Here is a 23,789-nt window from a genome sequence, read left to right as displayed (position 1 = left end):
TAAAATGGTGTCATTTCAAATGGAAAGGATCATTCCTGCGCATAAAAAAATACATTTCATAGACACTTATTAGAACAAGCTACTGTGTTTAGGAAAATGATCCAAAGCATCACTATAAAGGGACAGATGTTTCCTAACACGGCCTAAAAAGCATGAAAGGGAAAAGAATTTTCCTCACATAAGAAGAAGTGCAGATGTGTTCACAGTTCTGTCTGGAAATCTAACATATGGGCTCATTCTGGTCTCACACAGCGGAACGTAAACAAGCCTGCAAGGTTTATTTCTGATAAATTACAAAGCTGGATTTGCATCTTCATACTTAAAATATTCAGGGAAGATAAAGACCACGATGCTTAGCCAGTAAAAAAAAAAAAAAAAACAATTCTAAAACAGTAAGATGGTCTTCAACTGCATCAACTATTTGGGAAGGCACAAAGCATTGTCTGCCATTTGGGCCTATTGTATTGGCTTTTTTCTTTTTAGAGCAGAAGCTGCCTTAGCCGAATTCTTAGCATTTTGTGCCTTTTTAGGTACATTTTGGCTGTTTGCATCCTGCTAAATTGCCATAACTAATGTTATATACCCCAAAAAAGGTTTAAATGGTCAAAAACTAAAAATAAACATGTATTTATATATAGAATTTCCATAAGTTCTATCTCACTCCTAATAACCATATCAGTCTAGAAGCTTGTAAACTTACTATATGAAGATGCCCAAAGGATGTACTTCCTCAATGCACTGACAATTTCTCTCACTAAGAAACTCTCTAACTAAGCTTGCCATCTGAGCTACAACTCTGACGACACAACATTATCATTGCCTTCTGAAGCAATGTATTATGGGCTGTATAGTCTTGAGAAATCAAGATTTCATCACATTAAGCAACTGGGAAAGAGACACAAAGCACACTGGAAAACCAAGAAGTTGATGAAAGTGATGGGCAGACTGAAGGCAGCACTCACTACATAAAAAGGATTTTTTCAAGTAAGCTTTGATTGTATTATCAAAAACAACTCTAGTTTGTATTCCTATTACAATGCTGATGTTATAATAGGATAGTATTTGCGGGGACTGCTCCTTTAAATGTAAAAAACAATACTGCATACAATTTATGATCATTTAATGAATTGCTAATTTTGCAAACCAATATCTTCTGGCAAGCATGTCACTTATTTGATTGTGTCCCTAATTAAAGTCAAACAGTTACAAATTAGAGTCATTTAAACTGAGAATGTGATTTAAAAAAAATGCACAAAAAAATAGTTTCCTTCTGCGAAGATCTCAGTTCAACACAATCAGAGATTCAGGCAGCTAAAGTTACACAGAAATCTTAAAATTTCAACTTTGACTGTTTTCCTTCCTATTGGTCAGTAAGGCTATTTAAAATTATAAGGTAGGTTCACAGTAAGGAGGGGTGACTTCAAGCTTGGCTTGTACAGGAAAGACAAAGTTTAGCTTCCTATGTCTCTGTATCTATAGCCTGTTACCATACAGCTTTCCTTGAAGATAACTTCTCTTCTATTTGCATCATACGCTCTGTTTGAATCACCCAGGCTCCTGACAGGGTTTCTTTAAGTCGATTTAGGCAACCCATTTATTTTACTAGTTAATTAATAAAATGATTCACCCGAGCCAGCCAGTCCACTTGAGAATTCAGCAGGCAATTTTAGGTATTTTTAATAATGATTTAAGAGGCTTAATAAAAAAGTATGCCGCCAGCTTTAAAGTACAGACTTTATTAAGACCAAATGTCTGTATATTATTTCCTTTTGCTTCATCAAATGTATTATTATACATGAAATAGACAAAATATGCTCATCAGCTTTACTTTCAAAGCTCATGTGTGATTTGTTTTAAAGCTTATCGAAATGTACCCGTTTCTAATTTGCAACGGGATGTCTTTTTAAGTGTAAATTATTCGTTTTTGGTTTTATAATAATTGAGTGTCCAGTAAGGCCTTGGAAAATTGGGAAGTGATGGCATAAACTCTGGCTGTGCCTAAATTACAAAGCTGTGAGCTTTGGTTCCAAATGGACTGCATAAACATGGAGGATGGATTTGCATGTCTAAATAATTTAACATGACCCTCAGGAAAATGGCATGGAAGCTCCAGTAATATGGTAATGTTAGCACATGGCTCATTGGAGATTACTGTATGAATATACAAGCCACAGTGAAGATATTGATAATCTCTATATCTCAAGGGCCCACAGGTATAGTATAACCACATATACCTGTGTCTATGATTCAACACTATCTTCCTTTAACATGTTCCTAATGTGACATATGCTATTAACCTCCAAATTCACAGGACTAAATGTGGCCAAGGGATTTGTGTTAAATGATATGCGCACATATTGCACTTATCCTGTTCTAAAGTCTCAATAACAGCTCATGTTTAGAGGATATTGACACAAGTAGATTCTGTAAATTACACTGCAGACACATTAAATATTGCGCCTGTGTGTATGTGACCTGTAAAAAGAACATGGTTAGAGGACCTTGTAAAGCACTATGCCAATGCATTAAAAGGAACAGGTCAGGAGAGAAATATAGGTAGTGCTATTGCTGCTTGCTTTGTTTTAAAGGTGCATGCCCCAGGACATCATCCTGGCATCTGATATGCACATGCAGGGTCTGAGCCTGTGAATCCAGTAGTAGTGAAATAGCAATAAGATGGCTAGCCCTGGAATCTGCTCCTGCAAGGGCAGCTTCCATATTTCTGTACTGACAGATCAATTATGTCTGGATCCACCCAGCTGCATGAGTGACAGCTGGCTCTGCCTATCTAGAGGCAGAGCCAGCTGTACCCGCCCCCTCCCCCCTCTGTTCCGCAGGTCAGCGCTGGAGGATCAGACAGGGGAGGGGGGGGAATCCAGTCCCTCCCCTGTCACAGCTCTCTGCAGTGACAGGATCGAGAAGTGAGCGAGCGCCGGTATGCGTCCGCTCACTTCCCGATCTACTGAACTGACCTGTCACAGGTTGGCTAGAACTATGAGGATGAGTGAAAATAAATCACCTCATAGTTCTCCTTTAAAGGGAATCCATACACAAATCTTATAGCTATATTATAGAGAACCTCTCCTGAGAGAAACATGGTGTTAGAATGTTTATTTATATTTCTGTATAAATAAATAAGACAATTACTTCTTTTAGCCTTTGTATGGTTATTATCATCATTGGAAGCAGAGAATAACAAGTTAGCTTATTTCAGGAAGCTTAAAGTCAATTTAGATATTACACATGGCGCTTGATGACTTTTCATTGTGCAATTGCTAGTTGCTTGGCTGTTATTCTGACCTTCTGTCTTCAATACCCTGGTCACTGACCCACAACAAGTACTGTATATGGATCAGGAGGTCTGACCTTCCTGATCAGCATAGTAGTTCTTGGTCAGCGACTCAAAGTACTAAAGCCAAAAGGGCAGCATTAGAGCTAAGTAACTAGGATTGTCAGAAGGCTGTCAGCAATGGCAGCCATCATATTTCTTTTAGGAAAGGTTTACTTTAATATGATTGATCTTTGTTTAACTAGAATAGCAATCAGAAAAGCTGAAATAGTTTTCTTTCCTGAACAAAATGCTGCGCCAAACTTTCCCCAGTGCCAGTTACATGTCCAAAAGCCTTGACATTTTGCCATGTGACCTCATTTGGAGATAGGAAATAGTATAGACTAGCTAATACCTTTAGCAGAGATCACAAGAACAGATGCCTAGGCTTTTTGTCATGTGACCAACACTGGGGGGGAGCCTGGCACAGAATGGGTAAATATTCCAGTCCTTGCCTTGCTCTTTATTTGTCCATCCTGACACAACTTATTAAAAACATTCTAAAAATAATAATAATAATCAAAACTTGCTGCTGTGGAAGAATCACACAGCAAAAATGTAAAAAGTGTGTCAGTCATTTAGGAACAGAAACTAAAAACTAGCTCAGTCATGAAGGGGTTAAATTATTTGCACATTCAATATATAAAGTAAAATATTACAGGGCAAAGCACACAATACATACCTGTAGATGGATATTTGACCCCATGTGGTATTCGGTTGATGCTCAGAATATAACCATCTTCAGTGACCACCTCATATTCTTCACTGGGGTATCCCTGGTATCGGATCAGCTCAGTCTAAAAAGTATGAGAAAAATGATCTTTAAGAACCGTGCACAACTCTTGACTAATTGATGTCATATTTAGTCTGTCTCTCCAGACCAATGTTTTTCAGGTTTGTGAAATTATAAACCTGCTTATAAAAAAGTAGAGCTTGTCAAGTACTCCTTAGCATGAGTCGCTTTATTTCAAGGGCCTTGTTATAATGAATTTAGCCTCAGGGACTACTCATGCTTGTTAAGCTGCCATGTACTACTGGCTGAGAACCAATGACCTAAAGCACTCCACGGCCTTGGCTTCACAAAGCAAAAGGCATTTACATGTTATCACTTCCAAACATGCCTCATATTTGGACAATAGGCCGTGCAAATCAATCCTTTATGGCCCCGTGGACAATTCTGCATCCAGAGTTGATTGGTTTAAAACATGAAGCTAACATGAAGTCAAAATTCACAGAGCCTCATATGCAGCTGTTTTGGGCCTTCTGTCCATCATCAGTACAAGGCATGGAAAACCTGCTTTGGATCGTGTTTTGGAGTTTGTTTTTCTTGCGTTTGCTTTAGTTCCTATTACAGCTCAAAATATGAGTGATTAACCAAATTGGTTCTAAAGTGTGAGTGTGAATGTCTGTAAGGCCTTTAGACAGGAAGCTCTTTCACAGCAAAGAATTGATGTGAATAGTTCCATGTACTGCAACAAAGGAAAGGACACTTATTATGGAATTCAGGAGCCAGTGGGATTTTTCTTAGGGGCGAGCTATATTGACGACTAGCGAAAACCTCAAAAGTTATATAGAGATGTATCTTGCTGCACTCCTTCCGGATCATGATGGTAACCTAAGTCCAGGTGGGTGCTCGCAGTGACCATGGACGGCACCGTGAAATATAAAAGGATTTCAAAAGATGTCACCAGCACACCACTGGTTAAAGGAGAACTATGAGGTGAGTGAAAATCACTCAGCCTCATAGTTCTAGCCGACCTGTGACAATGAAACTGTCACACGTCAGCTCAATAGATCGGGAAGTGAGTGAACACATACCGTCGCTCGCTCACTTCTCGATCCCGTCCCTGCAGAGAGCCGTGACTGTCACTCACGGCTCCCTACAGGGATTCCCCCCCTCCCCTGTCTGATCCTCCAGCACTGACTGGCGGAACGGACGGGGGAGGGGACGGGTACAGCTGGCTCTACCTCCAGATAGGCAGAGCCAGCTGTCACTCACGCAGCTGGGTGTATCCAGACAGTAAAGTCGGGATCTGTGGCGTCTCTGTATACCATGTGCTGTAGCTCGCGGTATACTGAGCTTTGGGTGACGGGAGGACGCTAGTTTGTGTCCTCCCGTTACCCTTAGGAGAACTATGGGGAAAAGCCCTGACCCCATAGTTCTCCTTTAAGTGAAATTAACAAAAGTCAATTCAATGACAAAACAATGCCATCCAAATACAGTGTTTCGGATTGTTGTTTATAATATGGACTTTTGTTCATTTCACTTAACCAATAGTGTGCTGGTGACATGTTTTGAAATCAACCTCAAAAGTTAGGTACCAGCTGTCATTTTTAAGAAGCTTTGCTTACTTGGCTCCTGGGACTTGTCCAGCCCTGCTGTAACATACTGAACAATTTATTAGCACTATATAAAAACACATGAACTACTGGCAGCTGTAATTTATATCCTTTATGAGGGAAAAGAAGGTGGTTTGGGGCACAGCTCCCATGTTGGGACCTGAAATTCTCCAACAAAAAGGTTTGAGCATCTTTAAGGTTAGAAGCAATACTCTTAAAATTTTCTACTGAAATACACATTTCAAAGTCCCCATGACAAGCGTTGAAACGAAGGCAAACTGACAGCTTGAGTGCCAGAAAACAGTTCACTAGAAGTTGAGGCCACACTAAAAAAGACTGAATACCTTTACATTAAAGGGCTTACTCAGATCATCTGACTGCTGGAACAATCGTCATCATTATGATGAAAGTCCAAAGTACAGCACCCAGCCTCGTTTAGACCTTATGTCTTCTAAGGAAGACAGTCATGGCTACTAATATCACTCTTCATTAACAAACACTTCCAAGGTTTAAATGTGTCTGCAGTTTGACTTCTGGATAGCTTTATTGCTTATGTGTATATAAATTAATGAAGAATATTAGTATTGTTTTCAGCTACAAAAAATATGCATTCGAAGGGCTCTGTTCCAAGAGATCATAACTAAGACGCAGCTTCCCAGCTCCCTGAGTAGAAGCCACCATCACAATCCTGGACTGTGTGTTCAATAGCACGTAACCAAACCCTGTTCAGCTTTATTGCCAGCAACATAACTGCCCCAGCAGAACCGGCATGTAATCTGGGCCCCAGAAAGGCTTCTGCTGCACGAGAACTGAGACTGCTTTTCAAGCAGGTATGTGTTATCACAAAACTGGGGCCAAATTGCTTATTAGTACTGGCAACAGCTGCCTCAAAGAATGCATGAACAATGTGCAGATATGTATGCACATATATTTTATGCTTCTTCAGCTATAACCCATACAAAAAAAAAATGTATACATACATATTATATATATAATAATTATACACACACACACCATTCACAGTCACCAGGGTCAGGCCCATCTTGAAGTAGAGCTATTAAAAAAAGAAAAAGCCATCTGCAGTGTCCTATGGATTTGGGAAGAAATCTAACCCCTTCCTGATTTGGCCTTTTAGAGTACAGACATTGCCAGAAGCATCTTCACTTCCTCAGCAGAAGAATAATTTCTCTGTCTGGTCACAAGACGCTCATATGTGTAATATTATATATTGTGCAACATTCAATTAGAAAATATTCAGGTTTGCGATTCCTACCCTGATCCTGACACTGCTGATTGTATGTCTGCCGATGTAAGTCCATGCATTTTCTCATTTCTATCCTAACTCAATCCACATTTAAGAATCCAAAAATAACCTAGGAGGTCATTATTAATGAAGTCTGCTAAACATTATCCGCAATCCGTAAGTAAATTTAATTTTAAATTAAAACAAAACAAAAAAAACCCCAAAAACTTTTTCTGGTTAATCCTGTTCCTCAGAATGTTACATATGGGCATGGAAAATCAGGATGCTTTTTGTGAACAAATAAGAGTTTTGCTTATTGTGCTTCATATTTTAGCTTGATTATGTAATGGCAGGGATGGGCACAAACGCAGCATGGCTCAAGTGATTTCCAATGATCTTAAATAGGGATGAGCTCAGGTTTAGTCTTGGAAGGAAGCTGTCAGTGCCGGCCCAATCAGCAGCAACCGGGGTATTCCTTGGTCCACAGCTGCACTTAAACAAGGGGACGGAATGCTGGTGACATCATGGACCTTATCTTGCCACATGACCATATTTTGTTTACGAACATGTACCTACTTTTGCCACATGGCCGTATAAAATCAATGATATTGCCAGAATGCCGCCTCTTTGTTTACAAGCAGCTGTGGGATGAGGAATTCCCCCGGCTGCAGCTGATTAGGCTAGCACTGACAGCTTCCTTCTGGGTTCAGACAAACTCAAGCTAAGACCAAACCCAAGCTCATCCCTAATCTTAAACAAGGTATTCTACTTTCATGAGCCTCTCTTGTTGATGACTGGTAGGCACGTCCGTCCTGCAGACCAGCCAAACTCTGAAAGAAGCTCAGAGGGTACCAGTAGTCTGTATTGGTGCAAGGTCCAAGCATAAAATCAGAAGTCAACTGATTGCTATAGTTGGATGTGTGACCTTGGCACAGTCCAACAGTCCTGCCTAAGAAAAAGTCAAAGATTAGCGAGCAGCTAAAGTGGCAGATTGCTATCCAGATCAACCCTATGCAATGGGAGGGGCAAACGTAGAGGTTTGAACTTGCTTGCTGAACGTTTAAACTGGAATTCTTTCATATGATCATTTCAATATTTTTTTTTCAGGGTTATTCACAAAAGGGTGAAGAGTTTGGAGAAGGCAGGAGAAGTGAACAATCTAGGACAACATAGCTGAACTGGAAAGTGAGCTGAATTGGAGAATGTTCCCAAAACAGCTATGTTGTCCTAGATTGTTCACTTCTCCTTCCTTCTCCAAACTCTTCACCCTTTTGTAAAAAAAACCTGTTTGTTGTTTAAATTCAAGCAATCTAAAAATGTTGCTTGGATTTATGCTATTCGAGAGCTGCAAACACTGATGCAAAAGAAAGGAATAAATCATCTGAAGGCTTAGTTGTGGTGTTTGCTTTCTCACAATATTTTGCAGTAGTTGTTACGCAAATAGAAAAAACAAAAGAGGAAGTTCAAAAAAAAAAAGAAGATCCTAAAAAGACAATGTCATCCCTCCCGAAATACCCACCGACTCTGTGAGACCAAAGGACAAACCAATTCTCACAGTGACTGAAGTGCATAAGAAAGGGAAAATTCATTTGTATAGCAAAATAAAAGGCTACATTTTATTTACCGATTCGCTGCCGCTGCAAAAGTTATCATTTTCACACGCGGCATAATGCGCATTACTTAAAAGCTACAAATGGTTCGATATTTTCTGAAAGCAGAGATCCTGTAGAATAGAGAGATGTGCACTATTGTTTATCAAACCTTTATTTTCGGTAAACAATATGCTAAGATTTATTTCTGCGCACACAAACACACTATTATTTAAAAGACAAGACTGTGTAAGGTAAATAGATACCAATCATGTCAGGCATCAAAACTGTGCGCCAGCAACACGGTGAACAAATATAATTCCCTGAATTATCCATAGACTACAATTTAAAAACCTTTACAATTCCTCAAATCATAGTTAACAATAAATGAGAGCCCTAGAATTATTCCTCCCACTCGTGTACGTGTACAGTGATTCCTAATATTGTTAGACAATCGTCATTTACATTCCGATGTGCGTCCTAGATGTGTGCATGCATGCATATGTGTGAGGGGGTAAGGAGTCCTTGATTTTATTATTTTTTCCCATTTATTTTTTGTTCTATTTTTTTTAGGGCTTGTGCACACCATGTCCAGATCATGTCCAGACCAGAACAGTTTATTCTCAGACCAAAAAAGCATCCCAATGTATCCCTATGGTATTTCTGGACTCTGTTCACACAAGTGCAGTCCGTTCTGGACCAGACGAAAGAAATGCTGCTGGTCACATTTTCTTTGGTCTGGAATGCACTGGATCAAAAATGCATACAAACGCATGCAAACACACTGAACCGCACCTGAAAAAAAACAGCAAACAAATTTGATTTTGGTTGGATGCAACGCACACTTTGAGTTGTGGTATGCAGCACTGCATTGCAGGTGTGTTCTATAGGTGCATCGGGGTGATATTTAGGGCCGGTGCAGAGCGGTGCAATTCTGGTTGCGCGTCCCAGGATCGTGCAGTCGTGCACAATTACAGACATCGATTGCTACGCGGCCCCATTGATTTCATGTACTTTTTTTTTTATGATACACGAGGCGTGGCTGTTTCAGTGGGAAACCGCTAAATCCACCCGCCGTGACTGGGGTGCCATTAGAAAATAATGTCACTGCCAGCACGATCATTGGTGATGGGCGACTCCGTGACCACGCAGCAATGTAAGTAGTATCGTGCACGATTGCTGCACGGTGATGCATTGCCCAGGTGTGAACATGGCCTTAAAATGAATGGCACCAGAATGCAGCAACGCACATGTGGCGCAATACAGTGATGACTATGGTATAAACGGGCTCTTAAAAGGGTATAAAGGTTTGCTCCCTCAAGTGGTTTCTGTCTCTTATTCTGCCACTTATCTGGTTATATGAAACATTATACTTACAATATTCATTGATGCTTCAGGATCTGCTGTATAGAAAACTCCGCCATCTATACTTCTGATATTCCGTTCCAGTGACTGTCCTGTAATCGTGAGTACGAATACTATCGCTGTAACCAACTGCCACATCTTGTATCTAAAGAGAAAGAAGATTTTGTATTAGAATGGTTGTGTAATGTACATGCAGAGAACAGATGTTTCAGTAGACATTCCTCACAGTGGCGGGTGGGCAGCTGACAGAACTGTAGTTGATTGGCTGCAGTCACTGTTTTGCCAATAATTTTCAGACTGGCTGCTCGACATAAGCTGATTTAATAAATCGACTTTTGCTGAACGGAATGGCATAGGGGTTCCAGATGGGGCCACACACTGGATGAATGCTGGCTGAGTCAGCAGAACTTGGCCAAAATTCAATGTATGGTCGCCATCTTTGTACAAATAACGTTTGATTTACCAAGACTATGTCATTTGGGGCCCTATCAATTCTATCCAATCAATCTGTATCCAATCAGGCAGGATCTTGCACTACACAGTTGTTGGCGGATCTAAAGGAGATTGTACAAATAGCTTGTAACGTGTGGTGAGCTTTACACCTGTCAAACAGAAAAGACATACAGTAGGTAAATGTCTCCAAAATGAGAGAACGCATTGAAATGCTGATACAGGTTCTAACACTTGCACACTTTATCCAAAACCTAAGAAAAGTCTTGGCTAAAGTCAGAACCCTTTTGCTGCTGGACCTGTGTTTTTTTTTTTTTTTTACTTAAAACACTATTAGGGATGCAACGATACCCGTGTTTTGGTATCGAGTACCAATATATATTTTTCCGGTATTCGCCGATACTGGAAGTCCCATTAAGGAAGCAAGGCGGCGTGTAAAGACTCGTAATCAGCAGGGAAGCCATCTCCATGCTCCCACATCACCAGGCATCCTGATTGGTCGAGAAGCCGACTCCATACTCTTACTCTCTCATCACCAGGTGACAAGGGAGCATGAAGCCGGCTTTCTAACCAATCAGAAAGCCGGGGGGGGCTTCTTGATTGGCCAATGACTCACTGCCCCGCTTCTGATACCGGAAGCTCAAGTATCGGGCTAGGCATCAGAGCATTTGGGCGAGTACGAGTACTTGCCATCGGCACCGATACTAGTATGGGTATCAGTGCATCCCTATTAGTCATAAATGCATTTATAGTGAATTGGGGCCCTTAGGAGCTGCACTGTAAATAACAAGCATGAAACACAACGGGAGCTATAAGCTATAGCTGAAACAACTCCACCGAATGTACACAAGAATTTTCCAGCTCATACATTATAACTCTCTTTACATTATAACTCTGTCAATGTCACGGCTGTACATAATATGATTTTTTTTAAGAACAGGGGAGAAAAAGGGCAGTGAAAATAACAATTATTAAATAAATAGCCCGCTATAAATTCCCTGTGAATGTCAACTCCTAAAAAGAATTCTGTTAATCCTTAAAGAGTCCCCAAGGGAAGCACACGCACTGGGAATTCCAAATGCCAAGGTTGATTTTTCATATTATGGATTATTTTTTGTAATAAAGTGATATTTATGGTTTAGTTCGGCATCAGAAATCCCTACTGCATGTACTTCCCTTGGAGAGTCTTTAAGGATTAATAGAATCTACAAAATAGAACTGTTGTAATGGAAGATCAAATTAAAACATGGAGTTTGAATGTTCTCCCTGTGCTTGTGTTAGTTTACTCTGGCTAATCTGGTTTTCTCCCACACTCCAAAGACATGCTGGTAGATTAAATGACCCTTGTCCGAATTGGCCTCGGTGTGTGTATGTATGCATGTGAGATAAGCAGTAGCTTGGTGAAAACCCAGATTGCCAGAGTTTGCCTATGACAATGCAAAACTGTGACTGACCACCCCCCCTCCCTTACCTATAAGCTTCAGTTGGGACATTCCCCACCCTGCTGCTATACGTCACAAACTCCAACTGACTGGGACGGGGAAGGGTCAGTCACAGTTTTGGCAAACTAGGTTCACATCACTCCCATACACAATCACTGGTAATAAGGACTTAATTGTAAGCTCTTGAGGGTAGGGATATGGATGTGCAATTTAATTGACAGGGAACTGTTTTTTCATGCTACGTTCGTTTGGGTTCATTTTTCATTCCTATCTTGCAGTTGATCAAAACCTATATTTTAAGTCTTCAAATGAATGGAACAGAAAGTGTAATCCCTCTGTCCAATTTCCACATGTATGGTCAGCTTCATAGGGTCTATGGTAACATGAGAATAATACTCTGCACCTCCGAGCTGTCATCTGCAGGGACAGCACAGATCATACAGAGCACCCAACCCACATTCCTGGGTCCTGTCATACAGCCAGAGGGGTCCTCCTCTCATCCAATCACAGTGACAGGCTGGAATGTCACCTGGAGAGACAGCTCAGACAATGTAAATAATAGGGGGCTGTGGACGCTCTTACCACCCGTCTTGTGTGCTGTGCTTCCTCCTCTGTGCTCCTGGATGACAGCAGGAAGCTGAGCTGACTGTCACAGAACACACTGAGAGATCAGCCCTGCACTGCTCCTCCTACTGTCCGTCCATCAAAAGGTTCCGACCGGAAACTACAACTATCACGCTGCACAGCTCACAGTACGCGTTCCTAGTGACCACATATTGTTATCACGTGACCAGTCACACAGTGCCACCCAGGAGTGTGAGCACAATCAACTGAGATTGGAGATTATACACATACACCATGAGCAACAAGCTCATATAACCCAATGTAACGTATTAATGTCCAATGGATCACATCACACAACCACCAGTGTCTGTCATCCAAGGATTTTGGCTGCTTTCTGTCGGCAACAAGGCTTCTTTTTGGTACACTTTATAACAGGGGTAGGAAACCTTGGCACTTCAGCTGTGGTGACACTACAAATCCCATTATGCATCTTCCTGAGGGAGCCATGCCTTTGTCTTTCAGAGCCTTGCAATGCCAAGTCTTATGGGACTTGTAGTTCCACAACAGCTGGAGTGCCAAAGTTGCCTACCCTGCTTTTAACATAAACCGCTACATATCTACTGTATATAAGCCCATCCATATAACCCGTGACTTTGCCTTGGATGGTGGGCACTCCAAAGGCAAAGTCACAGGTTATATGTATGGGAACCACTTATGGTGATTATAAGAACCACCAAAAAAAAAATGCAAAAGTCTTCAAACATTGGGAAAATGTCTGGAAACGAGTATTCCCGTTGAATTCTTAACTATTTATAACAAATATATGCTGTGTATATATATATAATATTATATGACATAATTACTGTGCGTATGCATTGCATACATAAAACCTAACATAATGACTAAGAGCAGAATCATATGACATACATTTCCATTGTAAGTAATGGACTGGAAGTTTGCAGGATACATAATCGGATTTATCTTTATTACATGTGTGAGGTCTGTAATATTATGTTGTACATAAAGCTTGAAGACATTTAGCAGTAATGAATTTATACTAAAAGGATTTTCTGTAAAGTGAACATTGAATTCTCCTAGCTATTTAGCAAAAACAATGCTAGTGCTTTGAGCTTTCATAATGTTGCTATTGACATCAGTGATGCCCTCACCTAGTATTAAAGTGTATCAGAAAAGAATCATGGGTATTCTTCCACTGGTCACCACTGTAAGGAGGGAATTCTTCCCATTGATCACAACTGTGAGGAGGGTATTCTTCCTATTGATCACGACTGTGAAGAGGGTATTCTTCCCATTGATCACGACTGTGAGGGGGGTATTCTTCCCACTGATCACCACTGTGAGGAGGGTATTCTCCCCACTGATCACCGCTGTAAGGAGGGTATTCTTCCCATTGATCACCACTGTAAGGAGGGTATTCTTCCCATTGATCACCACTGTGAGGAGGGTATTCTTCCCATTGATCACCACTGTGAGGAGGGTATTCTTCCCATTGATCCCCGCTGTGAGGAGGGTATTCTTCCCATTGATCACCACTGTGAGGAGGGTATTCTTCCCATTGATCACCACTGTGAGGGGGGTATTCTTCCCATTGATCACCACTGTGAGGAGGGTATTCTTCCCATTGATCACCACTGTGAGGAGGGTATTCTTCCCATTGATCACCACTGTGAGGAGGGTATTCTTCCCATTGATCACCACTGTGAGGAGGGTATTCTTCCCATTGATCACCACTGTGAGGAGGGTATTCTTCCCACTGATCACCACTGTGAGGGTATTCTTCCCACTGATCACCACTGTAAGGGGGGCATTCCTCCACTGATCACCACTGTGAGGAGGGTATTCTTCCCATTGATCACCACTGTGAGGAGAGTATTCTTCCCATTGATCACCATTGTGAGGAGGGTATTCTTCCCATTGATCCCCGCTGTGAGGAGGGTATTCTTCCCATTGATCACCACTGTAAGGAGGGTATTCTTCCCATTGATCACCACTGTGAGGGGGGTATTCTTCCCATTGATCACCACTGTGAGGAGGGTATTCTTCCCATTGATCACCACTGTGAGGGTATTCTTCCCACTGATCACCACTGTAAGGGGGGCATTCCTCCACTGATCACCACTGTGAGGAGGGTATTCTTCCCATTGATCACCACTGTGAGGAGGGTATTCTTCCCACTGATCACCACTGTAAGGGGGGCATTCCTCCACTGATCACCACTGGGAGGAGGGTATTCTTCCCATTGACCACCGCTGTAAGCGCTATTTTTGCCAATGATCCCAAAATTTAGTTTTAGCAGGGATTACCTGAGAAAATTATTTTAAGGAGGTTAAAAAAAAAAAAAGGTTGAGAAAGGTTGGATTAGAGAATGGGAGATGATACATACTATATCAGGGTCTCTGCTGTGTTTCATGTCAGTAAGTGCTGATTCAAAGATACACTGAAAAAGTATAAGGGCTAGTTCACACCATAACTGCCTGCGTCTGCGGAGCTGCAGTGCGATGTGTTTTGCCGCCTTTTACAGCGTTTTTTTATAGCTTAAAATGGGCTGTCAGGTGCAGTCCAGTGCGTTTGCATGTATTTTTGATGCGTTCCATTCCAATCAGGTGCAGCTAAAATTAGGCCAGCAGTATTTTTTTTTTGCTGACTGCATCGGAAGGGACTGCACTGGTGTGAACAGTGCACCAGAAATCCCATTGGAAAGCATTGTGATGCGATTTGGATGCAGCTGCCAAACTGATCGGACTGTATCACAACTGCACCTTGTGTGAACTAGCCCTTACCACTAGTTAGTGATAACCACAGGCTTGAATAGCTGATCATTTATGCTTGGTAAATAGCTAAACTTTGGTATATCGGTCACATTCAAACAGCACAGAAAGTCAGATTTATCAGATGCTTTGGGTGAGGGGTGATCATTGTCAAGGTATCAGTGTGGTGAGTAATATCCATAAAGAGATAAAAGCAGAGAGGGAAGTTGAGTCACTTCCTTCTTTATGTTCATTTCTTTTATAATGTACAGTATGTGTCAGACAAACGTTTTATACTTTACAATTATTTTTTGTGTAGTGTATACAGTAAAAAAAAAAGCAAATATATTGTTTTATCAAGAAAAATATAGCCTTGGAATCACAAAGGTGGTATCTTGCCATGGCAATTAGTGAACAATCACACACAGTACCGTGAAGTACTGCAATTACTTTTCTCGGCCGAACAGAGCAAACAACCAATGAGCTCCTCACTCTGTTCGGGTATTCTGATAGAGGCAGGCGGCTGCCGTCAGAATACAATGCAAATAGTTTGAGATTCCTCGATCAATGCTCAAGTGTTAATAAAGGAATCTGTTCTATTTTCTTTGTTCAGCCAGCAGGTTGAACAAAGAAAATAGAAATGTGTATAGCCAACTTCAGAATACTGTGATAATGTGTAAATGATCTTATACGAATTGACTGTTCCTACTGATAAGGAAAGAAATGTGTGGCCAAATATTGTACGGGGAAAAGCCACCTTTATTCCTCTGAGGCACATACCTACTGCTACCTTGTCTAATGGTAAATCTGGCCACTGTCTATGAAGAATCAACAAGGACTCAGGTAACTTTTTAACCATATGAACCTAAAGAGCTGCAGTTCTGGGCCCACACGTAGATTCAGGGTCATTTCTAGCCCCACGAGAGAAACAGGTTTAGGATATTGGTGGTCCTGTGATTAAAGGGACTCCAGGTTTTGAAAAATAATGGCTGCAGCATCTTCCAAAGCCTGCAGTTACAGCAGAACCCCAGACCATTCTGGCAGGGAAAGCTTCCATACCTCCTGCACATCAGTCATTGAGGTTGCCCATCATAGTATATGAGGAAAGCGTCAAAGCTTTTCCTGTCAGAATGGAAGGGATTTAAATAACACAATTTTGGAGGCTGTTACCCAAATTCAAATCTTGGCAACCCAGGCATATGTATATTAAGTATTCTGGAGCCTCTTTTCAGAGTGAGGAGTGACCTCATTCCTTGACTCTAAGAGGAACCATCGGTACTCTCGCATGTAAGTATGACTGGTGTTACAAGAAAGTCTGTAAACTGGGTCACGGAGTTACATTTGCTAAACTTGCAGATTGTTTTAATTTTGAATTTACTTTCGAACACAAATGCCAGAGACACAAGAGGTGGTGTCATAGATGAATAGAATAGTGCTGCCCTGGCCGGCTGGGGAGCCCTCTTACTGAGTGCTCTGAAGTAGGATGACAAGTCCAAAGATTGGCTCAATTACTAGGTTTTGGCTGAGACCCAATGCCATTAAAACTTGAAGCCTATGCAGATACCTGACCTTTATTGACTATATATCTGCATTTGTCATACGAGATGCTTAGTGTAATTTTCTTTTTGTCTTGTCTAAAAACTTTATGAAAGGTAAAACTTGAAGCCTTAATGGAGGTCTGGAGCACAGCAGTCTACACACGAGGAGCTGGCAGGCCACATCTAGCTTGTGGCGCACATCTTGGACATCAGTGGCCATCTAGCTCATAATAACCACTTGGACACCAGTTGTCATTTTCCTATTACAGCTTGAAAAGAAAGATTATTGGATTCGGTTATAGCATTTCCCTTATTCAAGTGCTGAAATATGTGTAGATCTATTGCTCCATTTCATCTCCATGGCCGAAAATCGGCAAGCTCATCTGTAAACAAATGTATATTTATTGTTTCTGCTGCTGGTTTATATGAAATGCCACAAGGATGTCAGCAATAGCACACCGCAATGTGCAAGTCCTTTTTTCACCACAGTAATAGCATGCCTAGTCTCACATGAGTGGCACTACCACCGCAGGGGGAATAAAGAGTATTATCATAATAATAAAATCTTATGGATACATGTAGCTAAATATCTTTATCACCATGGAAACTGCTGCAGAGTCTAATAGCTCATATGACAACTGGCTTATAAAGCCAATTTCTTTTAAAGCTGAACTCCGGGAAATAAAAAAGATTTTCACTTGCGATTGGTCACCCTCCCAAATGCAAGGGTTAACTGCTTGTTTTGCTTGGGGATGATGAATAAGGTAATGGACTTACCTTATTCCTCACGTGTGACCAGTCCCTCAAAGCCTGTTCCTGGCCAGCCGCAGCTCTCTGATGTCACCCCGTAGTCCTACATTGTATGGAAGGATACTGGGGGCGCGCTCGCATTCTGATAGCAGGGAGAAGTGCCAGCTGTCAAGGGAGCGAGCAATAAGGTAAGTCTATAATCTTATTCATCATTCCCAAGGCCCGTGGTTCTCAACTGGTGGGTTGCGACCCAAAAGTGGGTCGTCACATGCCTTTCAATTCCATTGCGCTAGGTAAGAGGCTCCTCAACCTCCCCCTATCGCAGTACTGTCAGTTCTCGCGCTGAGCAGCCATTCAAAATATGCTGCCCAGTGTCAGCTTGAGGGGGGGTGGACTGGGGATATGGCTGTGAGGGAGTTCCATCCATACGTCCCTGCACCGGAAAGCACAGTACCGTGAAGTACTGCAATACTGTGCGTTCCAGTGCGGTGTGACCAAGGACAAATGTGGGTCCTGAGGTTACACAGGATGAGAACCACTTCCCTAGGCAAAACAGGCATTGGGTAAAATGGCCCACTGCAAGGGTAAATCTTTTTTCCCTGGAGTTCAGCTTTAAAATCAAAGTTAATGAGGTCAAAATATTAAAGTTTGTGTTCTAAAGCGTTCTGATGATTTGATTACTAGCCTACAACACTGAGCTCGTTGTATAGATAATGATATTTGGTATTAATAGCAAACCACAATTAGTATTATTTTGTATCATAGAGAGAAAATATATAATCATTAAGTGGGAGGAAATGTCTCTAATGGAGACTTGGATAGCAGTAAAAACTTGCCAGGGGTTCTAATCCTTCTCCTCTCTATCCAAAACTACACTTTGGACATACACTTTGAGCTGCCATTCATCTAATGTCCAGATTCTCTGATAAAATAAGGTACATGAAAATCACATGGGAACTCTTATTAAGGGGTATGATTAAGACCAAAAAGGGAATTAAAACTGTCATGTGCATGACAGTCACAGGATTCACAATTCCAAGAATAGACACATAGACACATATCTATTCTTCTTTACATCATAAACTTGTCTTTTTTTAGTATAGTATGAAGCTTATTCCCTTTTTAATGCCTGTAGTTTACCTTTATACACACTAGTGTGCAGAGTCCATATATACAGAATATTAACATACACTGAGAATTACACCCGGCACACAGGACAAGAGAAGTGTTACTGTGCACAGTCCATAAATACAGAATAAGAACAGATACTGAGAATTACACCCGGAATACAGGACAAGAGAAGTGTTACTGTGCAGAGTCCATATATACAGAAGAACATATACTGAGAATTACACCCAGCACACAGGACAAGAGAAGTGTTACTGTGCAGAGTCCATATATACAGAATATTAACATATACTGAGAATTACACCCGGCACACAGGACAAGAGAAGTGTTACTGTGCAGAGTCCATATATACAGAAGAAGAACATATACTGAGAATTACACCCAGCACACAGGACAAGAGAAGTGTTACTGTGCAGAGTCCATATATACAGAATATTAACATATACTGAGAATTACACCCGTCACACAGGACAAGAGAAGTGTTACTGTGCAGAGTCCATATATACAGACTATTAACATATACTGAGAATTACACCCAGCACACAGGACAAGAGAAGTGTTACTGTGCAGAGTCCATACATAGAGAAGAAGAACAGATACTGAACATTACACCCAGCACACAGGACAAGAGAAGTGTTACTGTGCAGAGTCCGTATATACAGAATAAGGACAAATACTGAGAATTACACGCAGCACACAGGACAAGAGAAGTGTTACTGTGCAGAGTCCATAAATACAGAATAAGAACAGATACTGAGAATTACACACGGCACACAGGACAAGAGAAGTGTTACTGTGCAGAGTCCATATATACAGAAGAACATATACTGAGAATTACACCCAGCACACAGAACAAGAGAACCGGTTGCATGTCAGTAAATGTCCCAGGGGAGGTGTAGAGAGCAGATCATGTGACTTCGGAGTTCAGGTTCTCTGTATTGATGGTGTAGCGCAGCTCAGCTTTCCCCTGTATAGCACCACCCAGGGAAAGGGTTGTTTGGCCAGCACCAGTCACATGCAAGTGGCATAGACCGGTGACTGGTGTACAATCATGGCCCGGATACTGATCGTTGGAGCCGGGCTGACAGGCAGTCTGTGTGCTCACCTCCTGAGGAGGGAAGTGACCGCAAACATTCAGCTCGTAGTGTGGGACAAATCCCGGGGAGCAGGTAATACCCCAACACTTGACAGCTGACACTGGGAGGAAGTGGGAGGATCGGCTAGAAAACACAGCCCCTGTTATGTATGGTAGTGTCTATTGTAAACTACACACTGCACAGCACAAACTACACACTGACATTACAGACTGCACACTACAAACTACACAGCACAACCTGCACACTACACACTGACATTACAGACTGAACAATGCATGTCTACAGATTTTCTCCTTAAATGTCCCCCCAGACACTCCGAGTTCATACAAGGTCATTCCTGGAGCCTGACCTCCATACCGATAAGAAGCCTTATTTTACAGTGCCAATATTCCTGGAAAGTAAACTTGTCACATACAAGAGGCATGCATATCCTGTTCTGACTCTTGGTGTCCTTGGTGTATTTTTTTTCACAGTCTCTAGAATGATAAAGTAAAAAAATAACTTCTATAATAAAGACCAATCACTGCTGCTCCCTTTCCTTGAGCAGGGTGACTGTACTCCATAGACCCTACAGTGGTCCTGTCATATTGTACTCCATAGACCCTTCAGTGGCCCTGTCATATTGTACTCCATAGACCCTTCAGTGGTCCTGTCATACTGTACTCCATAGACCCTTCAGTGGCCCTGTCATATTGCACTCCATAGACCCTCCAATGGCCCTGTCATATTGCACTCCATAGACCCTTCAATGGCCCTGTCATATTGCACTCCATAGACCCTTCAGTGGCCCTGTCATATTGTACTCCATAGACCCTTCAGTGGTCCTGTCATATTGTACTCCATAGACCCTTCAGTGGTCCTGTCATATTGTACTCCATAGACCCTTCAGTGGTCCTGTCATATTGTACTCCATAGACCCTTCAGTGGTCCTGTCATATTGTACTCCATAGACCCTTCAGTGGTCCTGTCATATTGTACTCCATAGACCCTTCAGTGGTCCTGTCATATTGTACTCCATAGACCCTTCAGTGGTCCTGTCATATTGTACTCCATAGACCCTTCAGTGGTCCTGTCATATTGTACTCCATAGACCCTTCAGTGGTCCTGTCATATTGTACTCCATAGACCCTTCAGTGGTCCTGTCATATTGTACTCCATAGACCCTTCAGTGGTCCTGTCATATTGTACTCCATAGACCCTTCAGTGGTCCTGTCATATTGTACTCCATAGACCCTTCAGTGGTCCTGTCATATTGTACTCCATAGACCCTTCAGTGGTCCTGTCATATTGTACTCCATAGACCCTTCAGTGGTCCTGTCATATTGTACTCCATAGACCCTTCAGTGGTCCTGTCATATTGTACTCCATAGACCCTTCAGTGGTCCTGTCATATTGTACTCCATAGACCCTTCAGTGGTCCTGTCATATTGTACTCCATAGACCCTTCAGTGGTCCTGTCATATTGTACTCCATAGACCCTTCAGTGGTCCTGTCATATTGTACTCCATAGACCCTTCAGTGGTCCTGTCATATTGTACTCCATAGACCCTTCAGTGGTCCTGTCATATTGTACTCCATAGACCCTTCAGTGGTCCTGTCATATTGTACTCCATAGACCCTTCAGTGGTCCTGTCATATTGTACTCCATAGACCCTTCAGTGGTCCTGTCATATTGTACTCCATAGACCCTTCAGTGGTCCTGTCATATTGTACTCCATAGACCCTTCAGTGGCCCTGTCATATTGTACTCCACAGAACTCTATGTGAAAATATAATAGGGTGACTGGGCGGGCATGTTATTGCAGATGAGACCTATTATTTCTCTTATGCAATAAAGGCCTGTGACCTGTCTGTTTACCTTCTTACTGTCATGGGCAGCTCAGTGTACAATCTGGGAGGAATGAACTCCTGCACATGCATGAGAGTTATGTCACCCGGGCACGGCCAATCAAGTTGGCTGAAGATCCTGAACTTGGAAAAAAAGCGTGCAAAGATGTCCGAGCAGGCGTGGGAGCTTGTGAATGTCACAGTTCTAAAGGGGAGGTGAGCATAGTTCATCTTTAATCTCTATGCGATGATTTTTCTCCTTAACAGCAATGAACTTTAATCTGCTCACAAAAACGCGCTTTTTTCTGTATGCGCTCAAGAACGCACTTTAAATGCGCAAAATCGCTGTTGCCTAGGTGTGAACCAGGCCTAATCCTCCCTTTCTGCTGATTTTTGTAATTACCTATTTGTTCATTATATTATATTCAGCTGTTAATCAAATGAAAAAGAAGAACACTGGACAGGGTACAGGTGGAGTTAACTTCACAGTTCTGTGCATTGATTAGCTCTGCTCCTTAGGCCTTATTCACACAAAGCGCGGAGCAGAGCAGTTACAGACTGGAGTAAAACTGCGTCCAATGTATTCCAATGGTATTTTTAGCTCCAGTTCACATCGCAGCTTTCCGTTCCAGAGCAGGCAAAAAAAAAACTGCAGCAGGCCCTATTTTACCTGCTCTGGAACGCATGCAAACGCATCAAAAACGCCTGGAATGCACTGAAAGCCCATTTTAAACTAAAAACGCATCAAAAACGCGGCAAACACTTCAAAAACGCGGCACAACCCACTGCACTGCGTGTGCAAAAACAAGGCCTTAGGCAAGTGTAGGAGCATAATGACGTAAGGAGATGGAAGTGTGGAAAGCCTATGACCTATGGGCTGTTCAGCCTGCAGAGCTTAAACCAGGAAGAAATGGAGAATCCCGGCCCTACACTATGCCTGCACAGCAAATTGGTCATCTAGAAAAGCCAAGACACGTAGTTTTGCAAGAATGCATGCACTATATTGAACTTGCAGTTCCAGAGTGTTTGCATAAAAAAACAAAACAAAAAAACCCTTTATTTTGTTTTAACTTCAGTTTGTCACTAATATAATAATATGAAGTTCTACTCTAGTGCCTGTTTGTTAAATGAGTGATGTCTTATCCCTTTTCTTTCTAGGAGGACGCATGTCTACAAGCCGTTGTCCTTCAGATCCAAAGTGCACAGTTGACCTAGGAGCTCAGTACATTACTGTCACCCCGGACTATGCTCAGAAGCACAAACTGTGAGACTTTTTATAATAATAATATGAAATATACGGCACATACAATGTAACCAGCTCTGTAAAAATCAAGGACTTCATTTACTAAGGCAGAGTGGTGCATAAAGTGCCGCAAATCATGTATTTAGTGTGATTAACTACACATTACCGCAGCACTGATTTGAAGAACAAAAACCAGTTCCTGAATCTATGAAGCATCACAAAGAGAATGTTATCTCTGTACACAAGCCTGTAAGCCATTTTAAAGTGTATTTGTAGCCATTTTTTAAATTTTGGCAGAAGGAGAAGTTTAAAACTATCCTGTCCATTTATTTTTTACGGTCTCTGTCCCATTGGGGAGATTTCCCTTAACTTTCTTCCCAAGAGAGACAACAAGAAGTGAGAGGAAATCTCTACAAAGTGAGGGGAATTCCCTCTTTAATAGTTGTCACTGGAACAGGTGCCCCCATTGGAAGACTTGTTCTCTATTTCTGTTCCTGTGGCAATTAAAAAGTTATCATTTTCCCTTCATCCCTGTGCCAGTGATTACCAGGACACATTGAGAGATACACCAAGATACACTTTAAATGTAGTAATAAAATACATACATTTATTTAAGCATGCTTATTTGTTTAGTCTTCATGGTAATGAATATATGCAGACATCTATAATGGGAATTGTTCATCACCACTTGACTGACAGTGACCAATTGTAAGAAGCTGTTAGGATAAAGGAACACTGTTCTCTCTGCCTAAGCTATAGCATATTGAATGTAGCATATGATATTCCCCTTTTTTCCTATATTTAGACCTAACTGGATTATTTAGTGTGTGAATTGAAATTGTTGTATTATTCACCCATATTTGTTTTTATCTTTTTAGGTTTCACGATGAGCTAGTAGCAAAAGGCATCCTGAAACCAATAAGTGATGTTGTAGAAGGGATGGTGGTGAAAGATGGATCTTACAACCTTGTGACTCCACATGGAGTGTCTTCAATTGTCAAACACTACCTCAGCCAGTCAGGTAATACTGAACTACAGCTCAAGGAAGTTAAAGTTGAAAATGAATGCTGAACTTCAGGCACAGCTAAACACACAGTTGAGATATATATCTGTATAT

The 23,789-nt window shown here is 41.5% G+C and overlaps 2 protein-coding genes across 3 annotated transcripts in view; one reads left to right on the top strand and one right to left on the bottom strand.

Annotated features, from left to right (window-relative positions):
• LOC108788872 (lysosomal acid lipase/cholesteryl ester hydrolase-like) overlaps positions 1-12,510 on the bottom strand; it is a 29,641-nt gene extending 17,131 nt beyond the window's left edge. The window contains exons 1-3 of one of the 2 annotated variants that reach the window (XM_018558765.1): positions 12,340-12,510; positions 9,878-10,010; positions 4,011-4,125 (exon numbers count right to left, since the gene is read on the bottom strand). In XM_018558765.1, the coding sequence (XP_018414267.1) occupies positions 4,011-4,125; positions 9,878-10,003 (241 nt within the window). In that variant the 5' untranslated portion in view covers positions 10,004-10,010; positions 12,340-12,510. The remainder of the gene's footprint in view (positions 1-4,010; positions 4,126-9,877; positions 10,011-12,339) is intronic. The other variant, XM_018558764.1, reaches the window with a different exon arrangement.
• A 7,019-nt stretch (positions 12,511-19,529) lies between these two features.
• Positions 19,530-23,789, top strand: part of RNLS (renalase, FAD dependent amine oxidase) — a 106,267-nt gene continuing 102,007 nt past the window's right edge. Inside the window, exons 1-3 of the mRNA XM_018558755.1 lie at positions 19,530-19,674; positions 22,588-22,693; positions 23,551-23,693. Coding sequence (XP_018414257.1) covers positions 19,557-19,674; positions 22,588-22,693; positions 23,551-23,693 — 367 coding nt within the window. The 5' untranslated portion in view covers positions 19,530-19,556. The remainder of the gene's footprint in view (positions 19,675-22,587; positions 22,694-23,550; positions 23,694-23,789) is intronic.

Source organism: Nanorana parkeri, unplaced genomic scaffold, assembly GCF_000935625.1.
Source record: "Nanorana parkeri isolate BGI_ZX_2015 unplaced genomic scaffold, ASM93562v1 scaffold356, whole genome shotgun sequence".
In the NCBI taxonomy this organism is placed as follows: domain Eukaryota; kingdom Metazoa; phylum Chordata; class Amphibia; order Anura; family Dicroglossidae; genus Nanorana; species Nanorana parkeri.
This window is presented reverse-complemented; position numbering and strand designations above follow the sequence as displayed.